Here is a 22,377-nt window from a genome sequence, read left to right on the forward strand (position 1 = left end):
AGAGAGAGAGAGAGAGAGCGAGCATATTCTTGGGCCAGGGATATAGCTCAGCAGCACAAGCACCTGCCTGGCAAGCGCAAGGTCCTGAGTTTGATTCCTGGTACCAAAAAAAAAATAAAATAAATAAAAGAGAACATATTCAATTATCCCTTCCTGTTCATGGAATGCTATCTCTTCCTGACACTGGAACACATGGTTAAGAGATCTGAGCATGTGAACTAGCCCCCTCACACTTCACGAGCTTTATGATTAGACTGATCAAGTATGCAAGAAGACACTTAAAAAATACAAATCCTCATATCAACGAAAAACCACAGCGAAGACAGAATAGACACCACTGACTTATAAATAACTAAATCCTGACAGAAAGCCACAAGTGATTTCTCTTTCTAAATAAAACACCTCATAGCATTTGTTATAAACCCAAGCCAGACACAGTTTATTCTACATGTAACATTAGGACTCTATTCAAAGGGTCCATCACAAAACAATTTGCTGACATTTATAAAATGAGCTAATCAATTTGAAGTCAAACCACATTGCCTGCAATTTCAGCTTTCTCCTGGTGACAAAGCATATAATCATTTATTAAAACCTACATCTGCTCTGCACAGACTCACCATAATAAAACAGGTCTACAGGGAGCAGAAGGTCCACTCCAGAAACTCTTCCAAACTGTTAACAGCAAAAGAATCAAAGCCATATTCTTCAGCCCAGGGAGAAATACCTAGTACTACCTACCAAAAGCCTAAGAAAGAACATCATTTAAATTATAGCAAATGGCAGTTGGGCCTCAGCTTCCATATGGGAGATGACAGTCACAAAACAAAATTAAACTCTTGTGAAATTCTCAAAATTATTAGACAAAGTGACTGGAAACCTTTGTGCGATTTAAAATCAATCACTATCTATTATCACAGTAAGAAGATTGAGAAGGCAGTGTCATAAACAAATTAGCAAGAGTATAACCATTTATAGGAAAGATGTGGTACCAACAGATTAAAAATGGCACAAGACAAAGAATGAGAATGGCACAGATCTATGTGGCCTGAATAATATGAAGGCTTCACAGAGGATGTAAGTCTTAAAAAGGTTTTAAAGGTTGTAGACTTAAAAGGTTTATAAGGCTTGGAAACATAGATAAAATAAGCATAAGCAGAGGGAACAGAGGGAGAAAAGGTATAGGAAGAATAGGACCATAAATAAATAGCCTAGAGACTTAAGATTGGCATAGGAATTTAGTGTAATTAAAAGAATAGCCAGAAATGATCACTTCTCAGGAATAAAGTGTATCAGACTTACGCCAAGATGACTAGAAAAGATAAGAATTCTTACCTCTAAGATCTCTTCAGGTCTCAATACTGTAGGCTTCTATAACACACATATTTGAGAACTTGGAGATAACAGTGATTTCTCCTAGTCTGTGCTTATAAAAGACCTAAAAGTTCTTTGGTAAGAGCTGGGCACCAGTTCTTTGGTAAGTTGTCTGAGCACAGTTTCACCCATGTAATTTCCTCCTCTTTATGTTGGTACCATCAGAAAAGAACTGAGACCCACAGCAACATATAATCTCACCTTTGTGAACCAGGCACAGAGTTGCCTTCTTCAGAAGTTTCTTCAACAAACACCCCTTGGGAAGACTGCAAAGAAATATGTAACATCTTAAATATGCAGGCACACATGAATTAGCTTCTCTTCCTTTAAAAATATTAATTGTACAATGTCATTGTTTAGCAATTAGAATAAGAATACACATTTTACATGAGCCTTTAAGTTTCAGTAAAAAAACAATGTACTCTGTATATTCAGAGACACTGGTATTTAAACAGGTCTAAATCATCTACCATCTTTGTAATTTTGTGTAAGTCACATTTGAATCTCTTCATTTTAACATAAGTATTAAAGTTCTTCATAGAATATTACTGTGAGAATCAAACAAGATAATATATGCAATGCACTTTGCAAGGGCTATATCAACATTAATTGGTCAAATGAATTATGATTTCAGAGAAGTAATTATAAAACTTTTTTGTAGAAGAGGGAAATGTAGAGAGAAGGCCAGTTTTCAATAGAAATACAGAGCTGGGAAAAACATTTCAATTCATGAAAGAAATCTTTCTGAGCACATCTAAGATATAACACAGGACATCCCAAAGGGAAAGTTACAAAGATTCTTTTTGCTACACATCTGTCGCTGTAGTTTTTCAATGTGGCCACACCAACACCTTTTAAGAAATGCAAAAAACTGGGTATGGTGGCACATGTCTGTAATCTCAGCAGTCAGAAGGCTAAGGCAAGAGGATTACCACAATTTCCAGGCTAGCCTATGCTACATAGTGAGTTCAAGGCCAGCTTTAACATCGTATTAAAACCTTGTCTCAAAAAGAAAAGAAGGAAGGAAGAAAGGAAAGGAGAAAAGAAAAGAAGCAAAGAGAAATGAAACAATAAGGATTGCATACGGAAAAGATTATTTCCATTGATTCACGGTAGAGTGAGTGCAAATGTCAACTCATTAAATGTAGATGCAGAGAAAGGCAGGCATGTAAAAGCAGCTACTGTTACCTGAAAAGTGGACTTCTGAGAAAGTGCCTTGGCTGTGAACCTTCTTCCAATAAATGTAAAGCTAACAGCCAAAGTTTTCAAGATTTCCCAATAAGATATTTAAAAATCTAAACAGGCAGTCGTTTTTCTACCACTCAGGTAAACGATAAGATAGACTTAAAAGGGGGGAAAGGGCACTGAACTAAGTCTTTTGTCAAAGGTAGGTAAAGTTGTGCAATGAGCAGGAATATAGTCATCAGAAAAAAATGAGTTGAGCAAAACTGTCAAAAGGACTAAAATACAATAAATACATCACAGGACTCTGAACTCTGCAGTGAGTTTTTAAAATCTCAAAAAAGTAAACACTGACACCTAGTGTTCACTTAACAGAATTTTGTTGACAGACTTCAAAAGTAATTATAAGGTACTAATAGTTATAAGACACCTCCATCTCTACCTTAGGTTAATTAAAGCATATCTCAAACTTTCCTTGGAGAGTTGTTTAATAATTATTGTGCACCTATTAAGTGCCAGGCCTATGCAAATAATTTTACACGCATTATCTCCTTTAACTTCATAAGAACCTTAAGAGGCAAAACAAAAAAACCCTATTTTTTAGAAATAAGGAAAATGAAACTTCAAGAGGTTAAATAATTTACCCAAAATCACATAAATGACCAAAAGTGAAGCTAGGAACTATCTGATTCCCAAATCCATCCTCTAACCACTACTGTTGTTTTCCTCTTCCCAACCATTTCAATAAGGAATCCCAAGAATGTCTTCATTTCAGTAAACTATTTAATTTTCTAAATTTACACCTCAATGATAGTAATTTTATTTTTAGGAGTAAAGTGAGAGTCTTCCAGAATATGAAAACAAGACAGCAAAACGTGCAAACAAAATTTGACTAGACTATCTAAATCTAAATTAAATGAATAGGAAAACTTATAACAAAGTGGTAGCCTAATCAAGACACTGCATTCTGCTGAAGAAATATGTTCATGGAAAAGGTATGGTTTGCACTGAATCTAAGAAAGAAAACTCTAAAGCTGCAGGCTCAAGTAATGTCTTCAGCACAGTGGCCTAGAAAGTGAATAAACCATAAGCTGGTCATTACAAAATGATCTCTGGGGGCTGGGGATTTAGCTCAGCGGCAAAAGCGCCTGCCTGGCAAGCGCAGGGTCGTGAGTTCGGTTCCCGGTACCGGAGCAAAACCAAAACAAACAAACAAACAAAAAAAAAAAAAAACAAAATGATCTCTATTGTGGGGCAGTGGTAGCTTATCAGGCCTTTCCACAGACCAGTCAAACTCCACTAAAAGTTTCTATTCTCTGATTACTATTTCAGTTTTCCAGGTATATTCATCCTAGAAAGAGGAACAATATACAGTGGATTTGTATACTCTGGTCCCTGAAAATATCTTTATTCCATAATAAATTAACAAAATAAATATATACATATGTATCTCAGCTTGATGTTTGGCTAGTAAAAAGTCAATTCTCAAAATTCCAGAGTCTGGTCATTTCTGCCAAACAAGTTTCAGTTTCTTGACTGAAAAATGAATGACCAGACTGAAAAGCAAGTAACCACATCAATACCTTCCTGCCATAATGCCATCAAAGTGATCTCCTAGGAAGATAAAATAAGCATAAGCAGAGGGAACAGAGGGAGAAAAGGTATAGGAAGAATAGGACCATAAATAAATAGCCTAGAGACTTCAGATTGGCATAGGAATTTAGTGTAATTAAAAGAATAGCCAGAAATGGTCACTTCTCAGGAATAAGTCTGGCGTAAGTCTGATTTATTAACATCTTTCCTTATCCCAGAGATGTCAGAAACCAGTTATTATCTGATCCTCAACCTATTACAGACTAATGTGACCCAAGGTGAATGTTTTTCTGAGTCCTAATTTCTGGAACGCTCTTGATATTTCTGTCAATGAAGGCGTCTCAAATGTTGGCAGGTCCAGCAAAGCCACAATCAACACGGAAAAAAAAATTTTTTAAACAGAAAATGTTTAACAAAAATATAAATTCTTTTACCCACAGTTCCTGAAAGCAAAAGATCAACATGAAAGGAAAAGTCCCACTCATAAGATTTTTATCATTTGCCTATAACATAGGTAAGTTTCTCTTGTTTTTTAAAGGCACTACTCTGTTGGCAAGGCTGTGGTGAAGCATGCATTCGCATACATTGTCAGATCTTTGTGAAAAGCAACTTGGCAATAAATACTGTGTCTATATGTTTATAACGCTAACCATTTTCTGGCTCCCTGTTCACAAGGACACTGATTTTAAATAAAGAAATTTCATGTACACAGATGTTCATCACAACAAAAATAACCTGCAACAGGAAAATGTTTAAAAAATGCTATTGCTGAGGCAGGAAGATTGAAAGTTTGAGCCCAGCCTGGGCAACTCAGCAATTTAGCAAGACCCTATCTCAACATTAGATAGACAGATAGACAGATAGATAGACAGATATATATAGGCAGAGGGAGAGAGAGAGATGGGGGAGGAAGTTCAGTATGAAAGCCTTGAGTTCAATCCCCAGTACTGGCAAAGTCACATATATTTTATATATATATAAGATATGCATAATAATATACCAATATGAGGGCTGGGGACATAGCTCAGAGGCAGACCACTTGTCCAGCATATATGACAGCACATCCCCAGCACCAGGGGAAAAACAAAACATGAAGAAACCCTAGTATAACATGATCTAAGCCATACCAAAAATAAAGGAATAAAAGATGAAGAATATAACATTGACAGCACTGGTGTTATGGTTGATACACTGTGTCAACTTGGGGAGTCTAGAGGTTTGGCTAAGTGACTCAGCAGTTCTACATCCTGGATGAAAAGGATACCTCCTTCCTGCTCTATGATGTTCATTGTGTCAATGTGAGTTTAGAAGGTTAACTATGTGATTCAGCAGGGAGCCAGGGTGCTTACTTTGTATTCATCCTGAGCTTGTGCAAGAGAAGGGCATGGAGATTATGTGAGTGCTACACGCTCCCCGGGTGGGGGTAGCCTGCTTACAATATAAGGGAGGGAAAGAGGCTTGCTCGCTCTACCACTCCTCCCTCGTGCTGTTGTTGCTTTGCTGTTCCGCTGCCATGAACGTTTGCCCTCTGCCATGTGCTGCTCCGCCTTGAAGCCAGCCAAGTATGGACTGAAACCTGCACAAACTGTAAGTTAAATAAACCTTTCCTTCATTCATATTGGGCGTCAGATATTTTGTCTCAGCAATGAGAGAAAAGTAACCAGGATAATTAGGATGGTGGGACTGTGGAGGCTTTTAACTTTATACTTTTTAGCATTTTTTCAACATTTCTAAGTGATCTCTAAAATTAATGTTAATGCCTGTGTTATGTACTTACTAGGTTGTCTGCCTTGTCTCCTTTTACTGAACGCTGTACCTCATGGCTCTCATCCCAGTATGAGTGGTCTTACAGCCATTTGTGTACCTTGACACATATACCCTTCAGGCTATTACCTACTGATTGGTAAGGGTTACTAACACTAAATGGCCTATAAGTTTTTCCTGGGAATTTGAAATTGCAAATGGGAGAGAATAAATTTCCTATAACTGATATTTAAGTTTGGGAGCTAAGGGATCAATATCTTTTACCTATAATGAGAACAAAGCAAGAGAAGCCAATCTGTAGGGAGAAAAATGAAACAGATACATCACAGGGATGAGGATGCCAAAAGTTACAGATGATTTTCTACACCTAGTACCTTCTTCAGGCTTGGTTACAGTCCTATTTTAGAATTTAAGATACTAGTTTATTATAAAGTTTTCCCTTTTTAAAATTTTTGCTAGATAAGATCTCATTCTGTAGTTCAGGCTGGCCTTTAACTCGAAGCAATCCTGCTGAGCCTCCCAAGCCTTGGAATTACAGGTGTGCATCACCATGCCCAGCAGTCTTCCTTTTAATTATACTAGCTTGGTTTAGCTTGTAGTAACTAGTGTCAACTAATAACACTATTTGTAGTATCTGGTGGCCTGTGCATGAAGTTAGAAAATTCAAACCTAGTAAGACCAGCTGCTAGATCACCCCAGAAGCCCTGCTGTCAAACTTGACACAATACAGAGCTTAACACAAATCTATACTCTAGAACTCTGGCCCCTGGGATTTTTCAGGCTAACATAAATTATATTAAACATTAACAGTCATCCTCTGGAGTTTAAGGTGCAGCAACTCTGAATTATAAGATCAAATGAAACATATTATCGTAAGCATCAACTTTCCTTGAAAAGAGGCCAACCAGTAAAAGAACTGTTAAGGAAAATGCCTTTTCTCCCCATACATGTCTTCTGAGAATGTGGATGAAGAAGGTTGCTAGGAAGAATGATCCCTATAGGCAGTCCCAGTAAGTGACTTTCTGATCCCTTTGAGAGAACTACCATTTGCTGAGTATTTATAATCTCCTAAGCATTATACTAGGTAATTCATACAAATTCACTTTATTACAGCAACTACTGAAAGATAGGAATTGCTTCATTCCCATTTTACAGATATAAAAATTGAGATACAAACAGGTTAAATGCTTGCTTAAAGACACACAATTACTAAAACAAAATTCAAAATTATTTTCTTCACTGTAATGAAGCATCTCAAATGCCACCATTTCTTAACTGTTTATCATAATGAAAAAATGAACAAATAATAGTAAAACAAAACCAAAAACTCAAACAGAGAAATAGCAATAAAAAATATCAGCCCAAAACAGAATACTTTCAAAAGTATAATGGGTTTGTAATTATATGATTGCTTTCATAATATTTAAAGGGTAAAAAAAAGATACATGTTTTCATATATAATACAATCTCACTATGTCAGAAAAGACTGAAAAGCAACCTAAAAGTCCCAAAATGGAGACTAGTCAGTAAACTAGAGAAAACTACAATAAGCAAAATCAGAAATATACCATTATTGGGGATGGGGGGTGGTTAAAGTGGAAAACTACCTGCACTTTGTATCACAAAGGACTACTTCCCTTAAATATATAAAGGATGCTTCAAGGGGAGGAGGAAGGGGGGGGGGAGGGAAGACCAGAATATCTAAGGAGAAAAGGAAATATAAATGAGTAAATGGGTTTAGACATGTGGAAAAGAAGTTTAACCTCACAAAGGAATAAAAATTAAGATTACATTGAGACACCATTTTTCATCCCTTAGATTGGCAAAAACTAAGAATTGCGACAGTACTGTGTTAGTATAGTCGTGAGGAAGCTAGTGTTTTCATATACTGCTAATGGGAGTATAAACATATACAACCTCTATGGAGGGCAATATATCAGTAGACAAAATTTTAAATGTAGATATCCTTTGACCAATCAACTGTATTTATATGAAATTACCCTACAAGTATCTCCAATGTCAATGAAATGTCTTCTGTTTAAGAGTAATCACTGCAGTACTGTTTATAACAGAAAACCATTAGAAACAACCTAAATGTTCATCAACTGGCTATCTGATGAAGTATGACTCATCATATATCCTATATTCCACATCAAAAAGTTTAAGAAACTTACGTATTGTGTGGAATGATATTAAATGAAAAAGATGAGGGCAGAATGTGGATAATATGTTATCATTTGAGTAACTGAAGCAACTGAATATAGTAACTGAATATATATATATATATATATATATATATATTGCTTGTACTATATAAAATATCTAAGGATACCCTGGAAACTAGGAATACAGTTAAGAATCCAGAGGATTTGGCTGTCTGGAAGATGGAGATAGGAGACAGATTTTTAAAATTTACATCTTCTTGAATTCTGAGCCACATAAACATTATTACCTATTCAAAAACTTTTTTAAAATAAAATTTTTAAAGAACAAAAAATTATTTATGGTATATCCATATGATAGAATAATGTTTTCAAGTATACTTATAAATAGCAAAAGTCCTAGGATAAACTAAAAAGAGGGAAGGAACAGTTTGTACAGAAGTCTTCACTTCATTGAAAAATTTTTAGAAAGTATATTTTTTAAAGGATTTTATATGCATAGAAATAATAGTTACTGTCTCTAGGTGCTGATATTATAGGTAGTTTCTTCTTTATAATCTTCTGTACTTCCCTCATTTCTTACAGTGAGCATGTGTTAATTTAATAATGGAGGGAGACCACAAAAAGAAAAAATAGCTAAAATAATCCTTGTTTAATCTGTGAATAAATCATCCTTAATTACAGTATCACTGACCCTTACCTGACCATGACTGGTTGTTGGTTCTTCCTCCAACAAAAGTTTCTGTTTCAAGCTTTTAATTTGGTTTTCTTGGATATCCTTGGTTTTTGAGTGCCAGACAGATGCCCTAGATTCCTGCCTCTCCTCTTTGTCTTCATCTCCCATATCTTCTGAGATGCCTTCATTTTTTTCACTAGCCTGATCTCCTTGGGCACATTCATTCTGGATCAGAGAAGGAGGGCTAGGTAACACTGGTTCCCCAAATCCCCTTTTTTTAAAGAGCTGCCTCTGAGCCATTTTTAGGCTCTTTTGATAAACCTCCAACTGACAGAGAATGACCTTGGTATACTGGTTAGGGTCTACTCCAGCAGGGCAGAATGGAATACCCCAGAAGTAGTGCACAGTGTCTCCAGTGTCCTGGAGACCTTTTGCATCTGCTGGGATAGGCAGACAGTGCCTAGATGTGTCCCCCCTACCCTGGGCAGCCTGGAGAACAGCACAACCCCTCCCAGTACTTTCCTGTGGCTTCCCACACTGTGTGTGCTCAGCCAAGTGGCCAGTACATCTGCCAAAACATTTAACGTTCTCATTCTCAGACACTGGCTGGTTTGACTGGTCCCAGCTTCCTGAGCTGCCAGAGACCGGCTCCTCTTCAGTGTTTTCAGTGTGGTCACAAGGATCCTCTCTTTCCTCAGCCTCGTTTCCCTGACTGACATGTGAGCCTTTAAACAGTGATGGAGGTACCAGCTGCCATATGCCTGTAGATATTTGAGAAAAAGTAGGGCTAAGGACAAACTTTTTTATTAAAAGGGGTTGGTAAGCTATCACTTACCAATAATTACAAAATGTGCCTAAGAAAGGCTCTTCTTTGGGTTTAACCAAAGGTTGGTTTTTCCTTGGAGATAAAAGTATGTTGGGTATTGTGAGATCTCAACTACTTTCTGTTTGAACCTCTTTAGTATCAGCAAAGGGATTTGGGGTATTTCTGTATATCTATTCTCAGCATGAGATTGCTATGACACGGTTATACTTGATGAATGGAAGAAGTCACAACAGGGAGACATGCCTTCAGTGGTCCCAGAGTCTGTGGTTTTCTCTTGGTGGGACTGTGAAGATGGTCCAATGGCCAGAGGTCGAGTTCTGGTAGCAGAAGCATCAGAAGACCGGCAACTCTGAAACAAGTGATCCCGCACCAGACCAAGTTTATTGTTAAAATAGCTATACGTGAAAAGTCACAGGAAGAACACAAATGGGAGGCCACTGTCCCTATGAGTTTCTCCTCTCAAAAAGGAAGATATTCAATTCAATTCCACAACATGTATAGAATGCTTATGTGCAAAACGCTGTACTACATCCTTTTCTAGTACAGAGAAATGAATAGTATAAAACATGGCTCAGACTGCAATCAAAGATGGCTCAGAACCTGCACTTAATAGTATCCTTAACATTTAAAGTAATTTCAATTATACAGATTCAAATCACAATTCAACATTATTTGATTATTTTTAAAGCTGCCCATTTTTTCTCATTCCCTCTGCTCTTTCCACAAAACAGGAGGTAAACAAGTCATTTTGCCTCCTTTAAGATTGCTGGTACTCTGTAACTCTTCAGAAGCAGTCAATTCACTATGCTTCCTTTAATTTATGTACTGAAAATATCTGTGGGATAGAAAAAAACTCTTCCATATGTTAACAAAACATTTCAAACTAGGTTAGCCAATAATTCAACATAGACTTTAAAAATTATTATGGTAAATACTTGTTAACGGAAAGCTGTAAACTACTGTAACTAGTTCCTAATACAACCATAACACTGTAGAAACCAAAGAACATTACTAATAAAACTCACAATTTGTTTCAACATAATATATTTACATTCAGGCTTTCAGCGATGGCTTTCCTCAAGAGCTCCTCTTCTTCCTCTTCCTGGCTGTTCATCTCCCTAGCTTCCTGCTCACTCATTTTGAGAGCCAAGGCAAACTGTTCTTCTTCTGTCATCTCTATAAAAGAACAGAAAAGAAGAGAAGGAAGGATACCACGAACAGTAATTAGTATACAAGCACAAAACAAAAGTATTAAACTTTTCAACTGAAGATATTATAGACCACTTAGCACCATTCTGTAAACTAATAAATGAGGAAAACCTCAAAAGGTAAGTTATTGGTCAAGGTCATCAGTAGCAGTTGTAATAAGAACTCTGGGTTAACTAGACTATTAGCTCCCATGAAGGCACAGTTCTAATTTATAGCTTTCATTGTTTTCCTTTTTTTTTTTTTTTTTTTTTGTGCTGGGAATCGAACTCAGGACCTTGCGCTTGCCAGGCGGGTGCTTGTGCCACTGAGCTAAATCCCCAGCCCTAGCTTTCATTGTTGTATTTTCAGTACAAAAGAGTACCTGGCACACGGTAGAAAATATTTGGTGAATAATAAATAGAGAAACTACTCCAGAGGTTTTTGCTAAACAGCACACTGCTGCATGCTTAAATTTTAACCATTGTGGTTTTATTCTTCAGAACACTCTGGTTTATACAGTAAAAAAGAACATTCCTAGTAACCTCAATGTGATCTTCAAACACTATTTTCCATTAAAAGCAAATGCAATATATTGGAGAAATGGATGATTCCAAGTGTGGAGCATAGGGGCTGGGGATTTAGCTCAGTGGCAAAGCGCCTGCCTGGCAAGCGCAAGGTCGTGAGTTCGGTTCCTGGTACCAGAGAAAAACCAAAAACCAAAAAAACAAACAAACAAACCAAGTGTGGAGCATAAAACATGTAAGATGAGCTAGAATATTTATCAGAGCTGTGAGCAAGGAATCTGTCAGACACTACGAGGGTCATACTAAAAGAACTCAGGAGCCAACTAAAACAAACAAACAAAACAAAAACCTCTCCGTGGCCAAAAGTGGAACTCGAGCTTCAATAAGGACAATGAATATAATGGATCAAAAGGCAATGAATAGCCAGATGTGGTAGCACACGCCCATAATCCCAGCACTTGGGAAGCTGAGGCAGAAGAATGACAAGTTTAAGGCCAGCCTGAGCAACTTACCAAAATCCTGTATCGATATTAAAAACAGCTAGCTGGCTGAGGATGTAGCTCATGTAGGCCTGGATTCAATCTCCAGTGTATGTATGTGTTTGTGGGAGAAGAGTATACATCAAATATATCCCTAGCCATCAATCAATGCCTTGTACATAATGGAAACGTAATAGATATATATGAAATGAATGGAAAAATTGAGTAAGAGTATCTTGGTTGGGGTAGAGAGAAGTGAGAGTTCCAAATGAGTTTATAAAATCTAGAGAACTGAAATCCAATTAAAGAACCACTAGCCTCACTATTTCTATCAGAGGTCTATACAATGGAATGCTTGGTAGACTTTGCCTCCCAAGGGTCAATTTTTGTCCTCTTGATACCATCCCCATTCAAAATGCATGATCCAAGTTGTCATATTATTGGTACAAAATCATTCATAGTATTCCTTTATTATCCTTTTTATGACTGTCAGAAGTGCTGTCCCTTCTTTTAATCCTGACACTGTTAATTTGTGTATTTTTGGGGGGCAGGGCGGGGGTTTCTGGTACTGGGAACCAAACTCATGACCTTGCGCTTGCCAGGCAGGCTCTGTGCCACTGAGCTAAATCCCCAGCCCCAGTTTGTGTATTTTTTTATGTTTGATCAGTCTAGTTAGAGAGTTATATATTTATTGACCATTTCATAGAACCAATTTTGGTGGTTTTTCTCCTCTATTATATGCTTTTTTTGTTGCTGTTTTTCTTCTGGTACTGGGAATCGAACTCACAACCTTGCGCTTGTCAGGCAGGCGCTATGCTGCTGAGCTAAATCCCCAGCCCTATATGCTTATTTTTTTATTTCACTGATTTCTGCTCTTTGTATTTCTTCCTTCCACTTACCTTGGGTCAATTTTCCTCTTCATATTCTAGCTTCTTAAGGTGGAAAGCTTGAATCACTGATTTTATTTATTTATTTATTTATTTTTTGGTTTTTCTCCGGTACCAGGAACCGAACTCACAACCTTGCACTTGCCAGGCAGGCGCTTTGCCACTGAGCTAAATCCCCAGCCCCTGAATCACTGATTTTAAACATTTCTTTTCTTGTTAGAACATATAAAGCTATAAATTTCCCTCTAAGTGTTGCCTCAGTTGTAGCCAACAAGTTTCACTGTATTTGCACTTTTGTTAAGGTCATTTCAAATTCAGTTAGGTGCATTTTTTGCTTGGATTCAAATTTAGGGCTCTCTCTCCTTGTGAATTTTGTGTTACAAAATATGTTCAATATTTACATTTACTTTGTGCTTTCTTTCAGTTCCTACAGCAGTGATGGTGAAACTTTTAGAGCTTTCAATGATAACAAACAGCCCACTGCATGATGTGTGCCATAGGTTTGCTACCACCAATGGTCCTAAAATAAAGCAAGCCAGTAACTCTTGCATCGGGATTTTCAAATGCTTTTCCTCTTCCTGAAACCCTCTTCAATTGCTGTAACTGGTTAATTTCTATTTTACCTTCAGAGCTCAATTGAAATATCATCTCCAAATTGCAGATTTCTTCAACTTTCCAGATGAGGTCAGTTTTAAGGGAGTTTGTTTTGTTGGTTGTTTTTTACCAGTATTGGAGATTAGGGGCTGAACCCAAGACCTTTGTATTGAGCTACATCTCCAGCCCATTTTCTTAATTTTTCATTTGAAGACAAGGTCTCATTATGTTATTAAATTGCCCAGGCTGGACTCGAACTTGTGACCCTCTTGACTCAGCCTCCCAGAGTGCTGGGATTATAGGCACATGCCACCTGAACCTGAACATGGGGTAGGGCCCAGAAATCTCTTATCAAGCCCAGAGGTTGTGATGCTACCTGACTCTTGAGAATCAGTCTTACCTTCTCCTTATTACTGTGTTGTAAATAAATTGTGCTCAATTGTTTTCATTTAAGTATATTCTTTGTTCTTCTGAGACCCTAACATTCAACCTCTTTTGATCTTGCTAGCCGTATCCACGTAGACATCTGTTATTCTTTTGCTCAGATAGTTCTCTGGGGGCTAGGGATTTAGCTCAGCGGCACAGCGCCTGCCTGGCAAGCACAAGGTCATGAGTTCGATTCCTAGTACCGGAAAAAAACAAAAAAAAACAAAAAAACAAAAAAACAAACAGATAGTTCTCTGCACCATTCTCCTCAGTCTTCACCCAACTTACCTCTTATCTGAATTACTTCTGTTTAGCTTTGGAAACACTTTTCCTATGAGCCTTTTCACTCTCCCAAAAACCATACCTGCTAAGACTTTCCACTACTACTACTCTTTTTGCATAATACCCATTGCACTGTATTTGAATTTCCAGTTTGAGTTCCTACATACCTGCAAACAAGTTATATAATATTAACACCATCAGTCAGGACTATTTCAGTTGCAAGTATCAAGAAAATGGCTGAAAACAATGCTGTGTATATATACCTATATGTATTTATGTGTATGTATGTACATATATACATAATTAATTTTAGAGCCTCACATTTCTAAAAATAAAAGTTGTTTTCACTTTAAGCATAGCTGGTAAAAACAGGGTTGGTTTTATGTACCTGTAGTTCTAGCTTCTCAGAAAGCTGAGGCAAGAAAATTCCAAGATTGAGGCCTACCTATACAACATAAATAAATACTGAAAGACTGCCTCAAAAAAACAAAAAAATAGTGTGCCCTTAACATGCAGCCCTATCTTTTACTGCTTTATTATCACATTTGGCTTTAACTTCTTGACTATAGGTTTTATTCTTGAGCATTTTCTTTCCACTTGGCGACAACAATGACCCATGATAGTTCTAGGGAACAGTTTTCCTCTCTCAGGACATTTGATAATGCTGATTGGCAATTTCTGACTGTCACAAATTAGAGAGGTGGGAGAGTGCCGCTTTTTACATCTAGCATGGTACTAACCTCTTAAGGCCAATAATTTTTGTCTAATGAAGTTGGGTGCATCAATATTCAGTGCATCGATATTTACAATTGTTAGCTCTTCCTGTTAAAGTGTTCCCTTTCTAGTCTGTAGTGGCAATCTTTCTTCTGATCAGTTTTGGCTTGAAGTTTGCTATGTCTGAAAATAAGACAGCTACTTCTGCTTGTTTTTTTGGCTCCAGCTGAATGGTTTGATTTTCTATCCTTTCACTTTCAGTCTCTGTACTTCCTTTTAGATGAAATGTGTCTTCTGTAGGCAATATATGGTTGTATTTTTTCTTTCATCCAAACTGCTAGACTATGTCTTTTGATTAGGGAGACCACTGACATGGACAGTTATTACTGTAATGTATTTAATGAATCCTGTTTATTGTTGCATTGTTTTTTTCAGCCTTGATTCCTTTATTTTTTTCCTTTTGTTTAACTACTCTCCCATTTATATGTATACTATTGTTTGGGTTCTCAGTGCTGGTGACTTCCCTATCTCTGTCTAGGATTCTCTTAAATATTTTCTGCAATTCTGGTTTAGTGGTCATGCATTCACTTAGAATTCCTTTGTGGAAATAAGACAAACGAAATTTTTAAAGAAGCTAAAGATGTGAATAAATGTTTCACAAACACATCAAAAAGTGCTCATTAGCTATTGGAAAAATACAAATCAAAACCAGAGAGATATACTCCTTCACTCACAGAACAGACAAAATGAAAACAATTGACAACATCAAATTTGGAAATCCCCCCATAACCTCCTGCACTCAGGTGGAAGCTTATAGAAGGTGACTGGATTGCAGCAGCATTATAGCTGGCTATATGGCTTGAGTGTTGAGAAGTGAGACTTGGTCAGAAGAGACAGGTCACTGGGGTGTAACTTGGAAAGGTCTATCTCCTTTCCCAGCTCTTTCCTTCACTCTCTGCTTCCTGGCTGCCATGAGGTAAGCAGCTATTCCTCTGCCATGCCCCTGCCACCATGCCCTCTTGCCTTGGAGCCAACCAACCACAGACTGAAAAGTGAGCCAAAATAAACCACTACTCCTTTAAATTGTGGGTGTTCGGTGTTGTTTCTCAGTGATGAGGAAAGTGACTAAGACTTGAAAGCAGTGATGGCGAACCTTTCAGAGCTTTCAATGATACAAACAGCCCACTGTGGCACATGTGCCACAGGCGTACCGCCACTGCTCTAAGGCATCATTTTAAAACAAGGATATACAACAAGGATAGTATGCAACTGAGAAAACTCATAATATTTAAGTATTATTTGAAGATGGTCAAAGATGATTCAACATGTACAATGATTCCTGAACTGCTGGTGGTTTCTGGAGTATAATTCCATGTAAATGTCCCTAAAGATTGTCATAAATGAAGTCTTTGTTATTTATGCACTATTTGCTATATTGGAATTAAAAAGCAAAATATACACCTTGTTAAAAAAAATAGCCAGGCATGGTGGCTTATGCTTGTAATCTCAGCACTTGGCTGAGGTAGGAGGATCACCATGAGTTTGGGGCTAGCTTGGGCTACACAGTGAGTTCAAGGTCAACCTGAACTACATATCAAGACCCCATCTCAATACATACATATATAAATTTATTTTTAAAAATAAACGATGCTCTCATCTCCATTAAAATAAATAGACAGAGAATAATAAAGGACAGGGTTTTTTTTTTCCCCCCCCCCAGTTTTGGAGGAGTTAGAAATACAGGTACCGGATTAAAATTGGAAGAAGCTTAATAAATTGATGAACTTAGTATTTTCTATGGAGATGATGATACGAGATACATGTGGGAACTTGTTTCAGTGTAACAAAGCTGAAGCAACACCACAAATTTTTCTCCACTATATGGCTTTGTTCTAAATCAGGAAGAGGTGTCAGGTAACTGCATTTGTTTTCTATGTTGACTTCTAATCCCTGAAGGCAAACTTTGACCTTCCTAAACATTTGGCACAAAAGCCTGGAGTCTCAAAGGACCGTCCCCACTTACGTGCTTTACTTTCAGGAAACTAGGTACAGTAGTAAGAGTTGTGCTAAATACATTTTTCAAAAGATGAGATGTTTTGCCTAAAGCTAAAAAAGAAAAGCAAACCTCTCTACCACAGAGCCTCAAAGAATTTATTCTGCATTTATAAAACAAGAAATGATATCTTATGTGTGAGTATAATTTCCCCTAATTAGAGCAATCTTCTCAAAAGTCTCGGCCCTGGAAAGTCTTTGAAACGAATTCACATTGTTATATCCCTAAGTCTGTAATGAGTGGGTCCTTGCCAATTCGTGAAATGCCACAAGAGCTCTTTTCCTTTGGTACTTGGCTTAATAACCACACCTTCATTACCCAAAAATTTACATACAGTCTTTTTCTGGCAAACTGAAAATCTTCCCGCTATGCCTTTTTCAATTTTTATTATAAATTAGGCTAAAAGCAGACAGTAATGTCACAGTACTGTTTTGAGTGCTGTGCTGCCTTGAAACTTCCACTGCTAGATAAACTAGTCTACCACCTTTAAGCTCAGCTTCCCACAGTCCCAGAGGATGGACAAAATATCTAACTTCTTAGCTACAATGCTACAGTGTAACAAGGATAGCCCTTTAGTCCAGTTCCCAGTAGAATCCTCATTTTCATCTGATACCTCATTAACCTAACTTTTACTGGGATTTTTTTTGGGGGGGTTGGGGGTTACTGGTGATTGAACCAAAGACCTTCATACAAACCTATACCTCCTCCTCCTCCACTCTCCTTTTTCACACAAAGTCTCACTAAGTCATTAAATTGCCCAAACTGGCCTCAAACATGATTCTCCAGGTTCAGCCGCCCATAATGCTAAGATTACAGGCTGTTCTACCATATCTGGTTTCTGTCTACATTCTTACTATTCAACCAAAATCATCCACCAATAACTGCATCTAGCATTCTACATTTTCTCTAGCTTGCATCTCCAAAAATTTCCAAACTCTACCTATAAGCCATTTATTTCTAAAGATTTCTCCACATGTCTCAGGTAAACAGAAAGGGCAAAGATTTCCCTATCAGTATCAACTATCTTTGTTAGCTTTCCATTACTATAACAAATGTCTGAGATAATAAACTTACAAAGAGAAAAGGTTTATTTTGGCTCATAGTTTTAGAGTTTTTAGTCCGATTATACAGCCCTATTGTTTTGGGAGAAGCAGCATATCATTGTGGGAGTATAAGCCAGAGCAAAATCCTTCACCTCATGCAGGAAGCAAAAGGGAGGAAGAGACCAGGTACCACAATCTCCTTTGAAGGCATGCCTTCAATGACCCAAAGACCTCCCGCTAGGCCCCACCTCTTAAAGTTTCCATACCTCCCAATTTGATCACCAATGTAGGAATCAATTCTCTATCACATGGGCCTTTTGGAGACACTTCACAACCAAACTTTAACCACAGTTTGCATTAGATTCTGAGAAAATAAAAACCTGTCTGAGAAAGCCTCCTGGCAAGAGATTAAAGGTATGTTCTCTTAAAAATCTGATCATTTTCAGTAAACAGAAAACAATGAATAGAATTCCTTCAAAAACAGCCATAAGAGAAAACAAACAACAGAAAAACAACAAAGAAAAATCAACAAAACCAAAAACTGATTCACTGAAAAAATCAACAAAACTAACAAACCTTTAGTTAGATGGACAAAAAAACCTCAAATTATAAAATCAGAAATGAAAGTGGTTACATTTACTACTCATTCTCTAGAAATAAAAACAAATTATGACAATACTATTAACAATACTATGTCAACAAATTAAATAATCTAGATGAAATATCAAATTTCTAGAAACACAAAATCTATCAAGACTAAAACACTAAGAAATCAAAAGTCTGAAAACATGGCTAACTAGAGGAATCATGTCAGAGATAACTTAGGGAAGATCAACTAGAAACACTGGTTAACTGGAAGCAGAAAATCAATTTGAAAGAAGATACAAGATTAAACCAAATGTAGTTAAAAAGAGAGGAAGCAGTTCCACCAGGGCCAGTTCACACATTCTCCATCCTGACTCATCCTGGGAGAGCATCTCAAGAACTTCCTAAGTAGCTGGAGGCAACCAAGGTGCACTACAGAGACTAGTTTCCCAGCACAGACTCTGACTATTCTGGCCCCTTCTTTCCATAATCCCTTTTCCAAACACTGAGGAAGCAGCACCCCTGCAGCACTCTCAGCAGCCCTCACCAAGGGCAGGGGAAGCTCTCTGCCTCCACACCCTTGATTTTGGGTAGCAAGAGGATAAACAAGTGAATGGTGCCTGCCTGAGTCACCCTCTGACACCTTATCAGCAGGGCCCAAGTGAGTACCTTCCAAATGCCCCAGGGCCCACCTGAGTCTCCTCCTGGTGCTTCAAGGCGGTCCTACATCTGCCAGGGTCTCCATCTAGTACCCAGGACCTGCTTGAGCTTTTTGCCTGGCACCCAGGCTTGCTTGAGTCTCCACCAAGTTGCCATTGCCCCATGCCCTCCCTGGGCCTGCCAGAGTCTCAGTCTGGCACCCAGGATCAGTCCTGGGCAGGCTGGGTTTCCACTAAGCACCCCAGACCACCTGAGTCTCCACCTGGTTCCTTAGGCCTGCCTGAGCTTCCACTCGGCATCAGGGACCCCATGACCTCCTTGGATGCACCAGAGACTCCATCATTCACCCAGCATCAGTCCCAGGCATACCCAGGTCTGTGCTGGGAAGCCTGCACTTAATTGAGTCTACTTGGAGCATGAGGCCAGTCCCACACCTGCCAGTCTCTGGCTGGCATTCAGCACTGGTTCCAGGGCTGTCTGAATCTCTGCCTGGTGCCCCAGGCATGCTTGAGTCTCACACGGATATCCCTAGACCTCTGCCTGGTACCCTGCATCAGTCCTGGGCACACCTAGATCTCAACTGGGTACCCTAGTCCGCCCGTGAGCCTCTGCCTGATCTGAGGTGCCAGATGGAGGTGCCAGATGTTTCAAGCTGGTTCTGAGGCCACCAGAGTCTTCATCTGACACACAGCACTGGTCCCAGGTCTGGTGAGTCTATACACCAGGTAGTCCAGGCCCACTTGAGTTTCCACACAGTACCCATTGCCCTATACCCTTCATGGGCCTGCTGGGGTCTCTGTCTGGCACCCTCCATCAGTCCCAGGCCCACATGACTCCCCACTGAGCACCACAGGCCCATGCAAATCCATGCATGTTAATGTCTCCATCTAGCACACCACATCAGTTCTGAAAGCACCTGAGCCTCTCAACCCAGTCCTGGCCTTAGCTGGATTACTCACATAATGTATCTAATTAAAAACGGGACTCAATATAGGAGTCTCTATGTGGCACTAAGCGCTGGTCCCAGGCCTGCCTGAGTCAGGTGACCAGTACCATCCCTGGGCCTGCTGGAGCCTCCATCTGGCACCTCAGATCAGTATTAGGCCCACCTGAGTCTTCTTTGAGCACCCAGCCCCCACCCCAGGGCTGCTTGAACCTCCACCTAGCATTCTTAGTCCCAAGTTTGCCTGAGTTTCTGTCAGGCACCCCACACTGGTTCCAGGCCCACCAAAGTATAGGCTAGGCACCTCAGGCTCCCTTGAGTCTCCACCCAGTATCCATAACCCCACCCACTTCCTGGACCTGCTGGAGTCACTCTCTGGCACTCCACATCAGTCCTGGGTCCACATGCACAAGTGAATGGGGCCCACCTTAGTTACCACCTAGAGTCTCTAGCTGGTCCCACAGTGAACAGAGTCTCCATTTTGCACACAGTACTGGTCACAGGCCCTCCTGAGTCGCTGCCTGGTGCCTCAGCACACTTCGCCTTCTCCTGGTGCCCAGTAACCTGCACCCTCTCCATGCTGCCTGAGTATCTGACTGGCATTTTGGTACCCACCCCTCAGTGCCAGACAAACCCCTACACCAATGAGTCTCCACCTGAAATCTTATATCTGCCTGAGTCTCAACCTGGCTACCCCTGCCAAATTTGCAACATCTTGAAGGATGAGGGTCCCTAAGCCAAGACTAGGATCAGGGTGAGATTCTGCCTCCTGGATAAAGAGGGCAGGGGATTGAAAAAAGTTCAGGGGAATTCATGTGGCTACATGCAAGCAGACCACAACTAACCACAACTAAGGCAAGAAGGGAACTGTGTGAATACACACAACATATAAATATAGTACATCAACATAGATATACAGATGCAAATACACACATAGGAACACAGTAAAACAAGACAACAAAAGCCCCAAGGTCTGCCAACTCCCCCAGGTCAGATCTAGGGAACACCAATGGAGAGGAAAGCAAATACAAGGTAGCAGAACTCTACAAAAAGTTTAAAGAAGAAATGAAGAAACTTGATGCATTCAAAAAGAAAATGACCCAAAAGTTTACACAATTATCACTCAAAATGCTCAATATGGATTCAGGGAAAATAAGTACAAAATTGGGAGAGCTGAGGAAAACAGTTTAAAACATGAATGAGAAATGCACCAAAGATACAGGACACAGGAAAAGTACTGTTACTGGGTTTTACTGTGCTGGAGTCTCCTTCTGAAGGTGGTTTCTTGGTTCTTTCTGTCCTGAGCAAAAAATTGATCAAGACAAGTGCAAACAGGACTAAAGTCTTATTAAAGGTGGGAAAAGAAACAGGCTCTGCAGAGCAAGTTTGGGCCAAGTAAAAGTAGGAAAAGTACAACCTACAGTGTGAGGCCAGGCCATCGTGCAAGAGTGGAGATGGCAAAAACTCAATGTGGGCTGTCATTTTTGTATCACCCACTTCTCAGGTTGACATCAGGTCTAGGCTATCCTATCAAAAACTTGCTTGATTTCTCACAAGAAGTCCACATGTAGGGCTCTAAGAACTGCTTTGTGCATGTGTTCTGGAATTCTGTAATCCTCAGCCAGCTTTGCCACACCCTAATCTCCTGTTTCATTTCCCCTGAGAGACACAAAACCCTGTAATTCTTTATGGCATGCTGAGACAGTGGAGGTCACTGTCTTCTATAGCATCCTCCAGGTGGAATGGGCTGTACACCCTAACTGCTAGGGATTCATCCCAGGAATGCAGAGATGGTTTAATACATGCAAATCAATAAATGTAATACACCATATCAACAGAGCCAAAGATAAAAAAATCACATGATCATCTCAATAGATGCAGAAAAAGCTTTTCATAAAGTCCAACACTCATTCATGACAAAAATCCTACAGGAAGTTGGAACAGATGGTCTTTACCTCAATCTCATAAAAGTCATCTATGATAAACCAACAGCCAACATCATATGAAATGGACAAAAAATAAAAGCTTTCACTTTAAAATCAGGAACAAGACAAGGATGTCCACTATCATCACTCCTATTCAATATATTTCCAGAAACATTAGCCAGAGTAACTTAGAAAAGAGAAATAAAAAGAATAAGGATAAGAAAGAAAGAAGTAAAATCATCCTTATTTACAGATGACCCCAAAAATTCCACCAAAAGACTTCTAGATTTAATAACCAAATTCAGTAGTGTAGCAGGGTACAAAGTCCACACTCAAAAATCAATAGCATTCCTGTACACGAACAACAAACCCACTGGGAGAGAAATTAGGGAACCCATACCCTACACAATAGCATCCCCCAAAATGAAATACTTAGGAATCAATCTAACAAAGGAATTAAAAGATCTATACAGTGAAAATTACAATACTCTGAAAAA

The 22,377-nt window shown here is 38.9% G+C and overlaps 1 protein-coding gene across 5 annotated transcripts in view; it reads right to left on the reverse strand.

The window, feature by feature from the left end:
- The window catches only part of Uimc1 (ubiquitin interaction motif containing 1), a 120,445-nt gene that overhangs the window by 48,157 nt on the left and 49,911 nt on the right, over window positions 1-22,377 (reverse strand). For 2 of the 5 annotated variants that reach the window (XM_005376406.2, XM_013509668.1), the window contains exons 4-7: window positions 10,629-10,753; window positions 9,821-9,926; window positions 8,776-9,512; window positions 1,576-1,640 (exon numbers count right to left, since the gene is read on the reverse strand). In XM_005376406.2, coding sequence (XP_005376463.1) covers window positions 1,576-1,640; window positions 8,776-9,512; window positions 9,821-9,926; window positions 10,629-10,753 — 1,033 coding nt within the window. The remainder of the gene's footprint in view (window positions 1-1,575; window positions 1,641-8,775; window positions 9,513-9,820; window positions 9,927-10,628; window positions 10,754-22,377) is intronic. The other 3 variants (XM_013509674.1, XM_013509677.1, XM_013509672.1) reach the window with 2 other exon arrangements.

This window comes from Chinchilla lanigera, unplaced genomic scaffold, assembly GCF_000276665.1.
Source record: "Chinchilla lanigera isolate Chin_1 unplaced genomic scaffold, ChiLan1.0 scaffold00007, whole genome shotgun sequence".
Classification (NCBI taxonomy): Eukaryota; Metazoa; Chordata; class Mammalia; order Rodentia; family Chinchillidae; genus Chinchilla; species Chinchilla lanigera.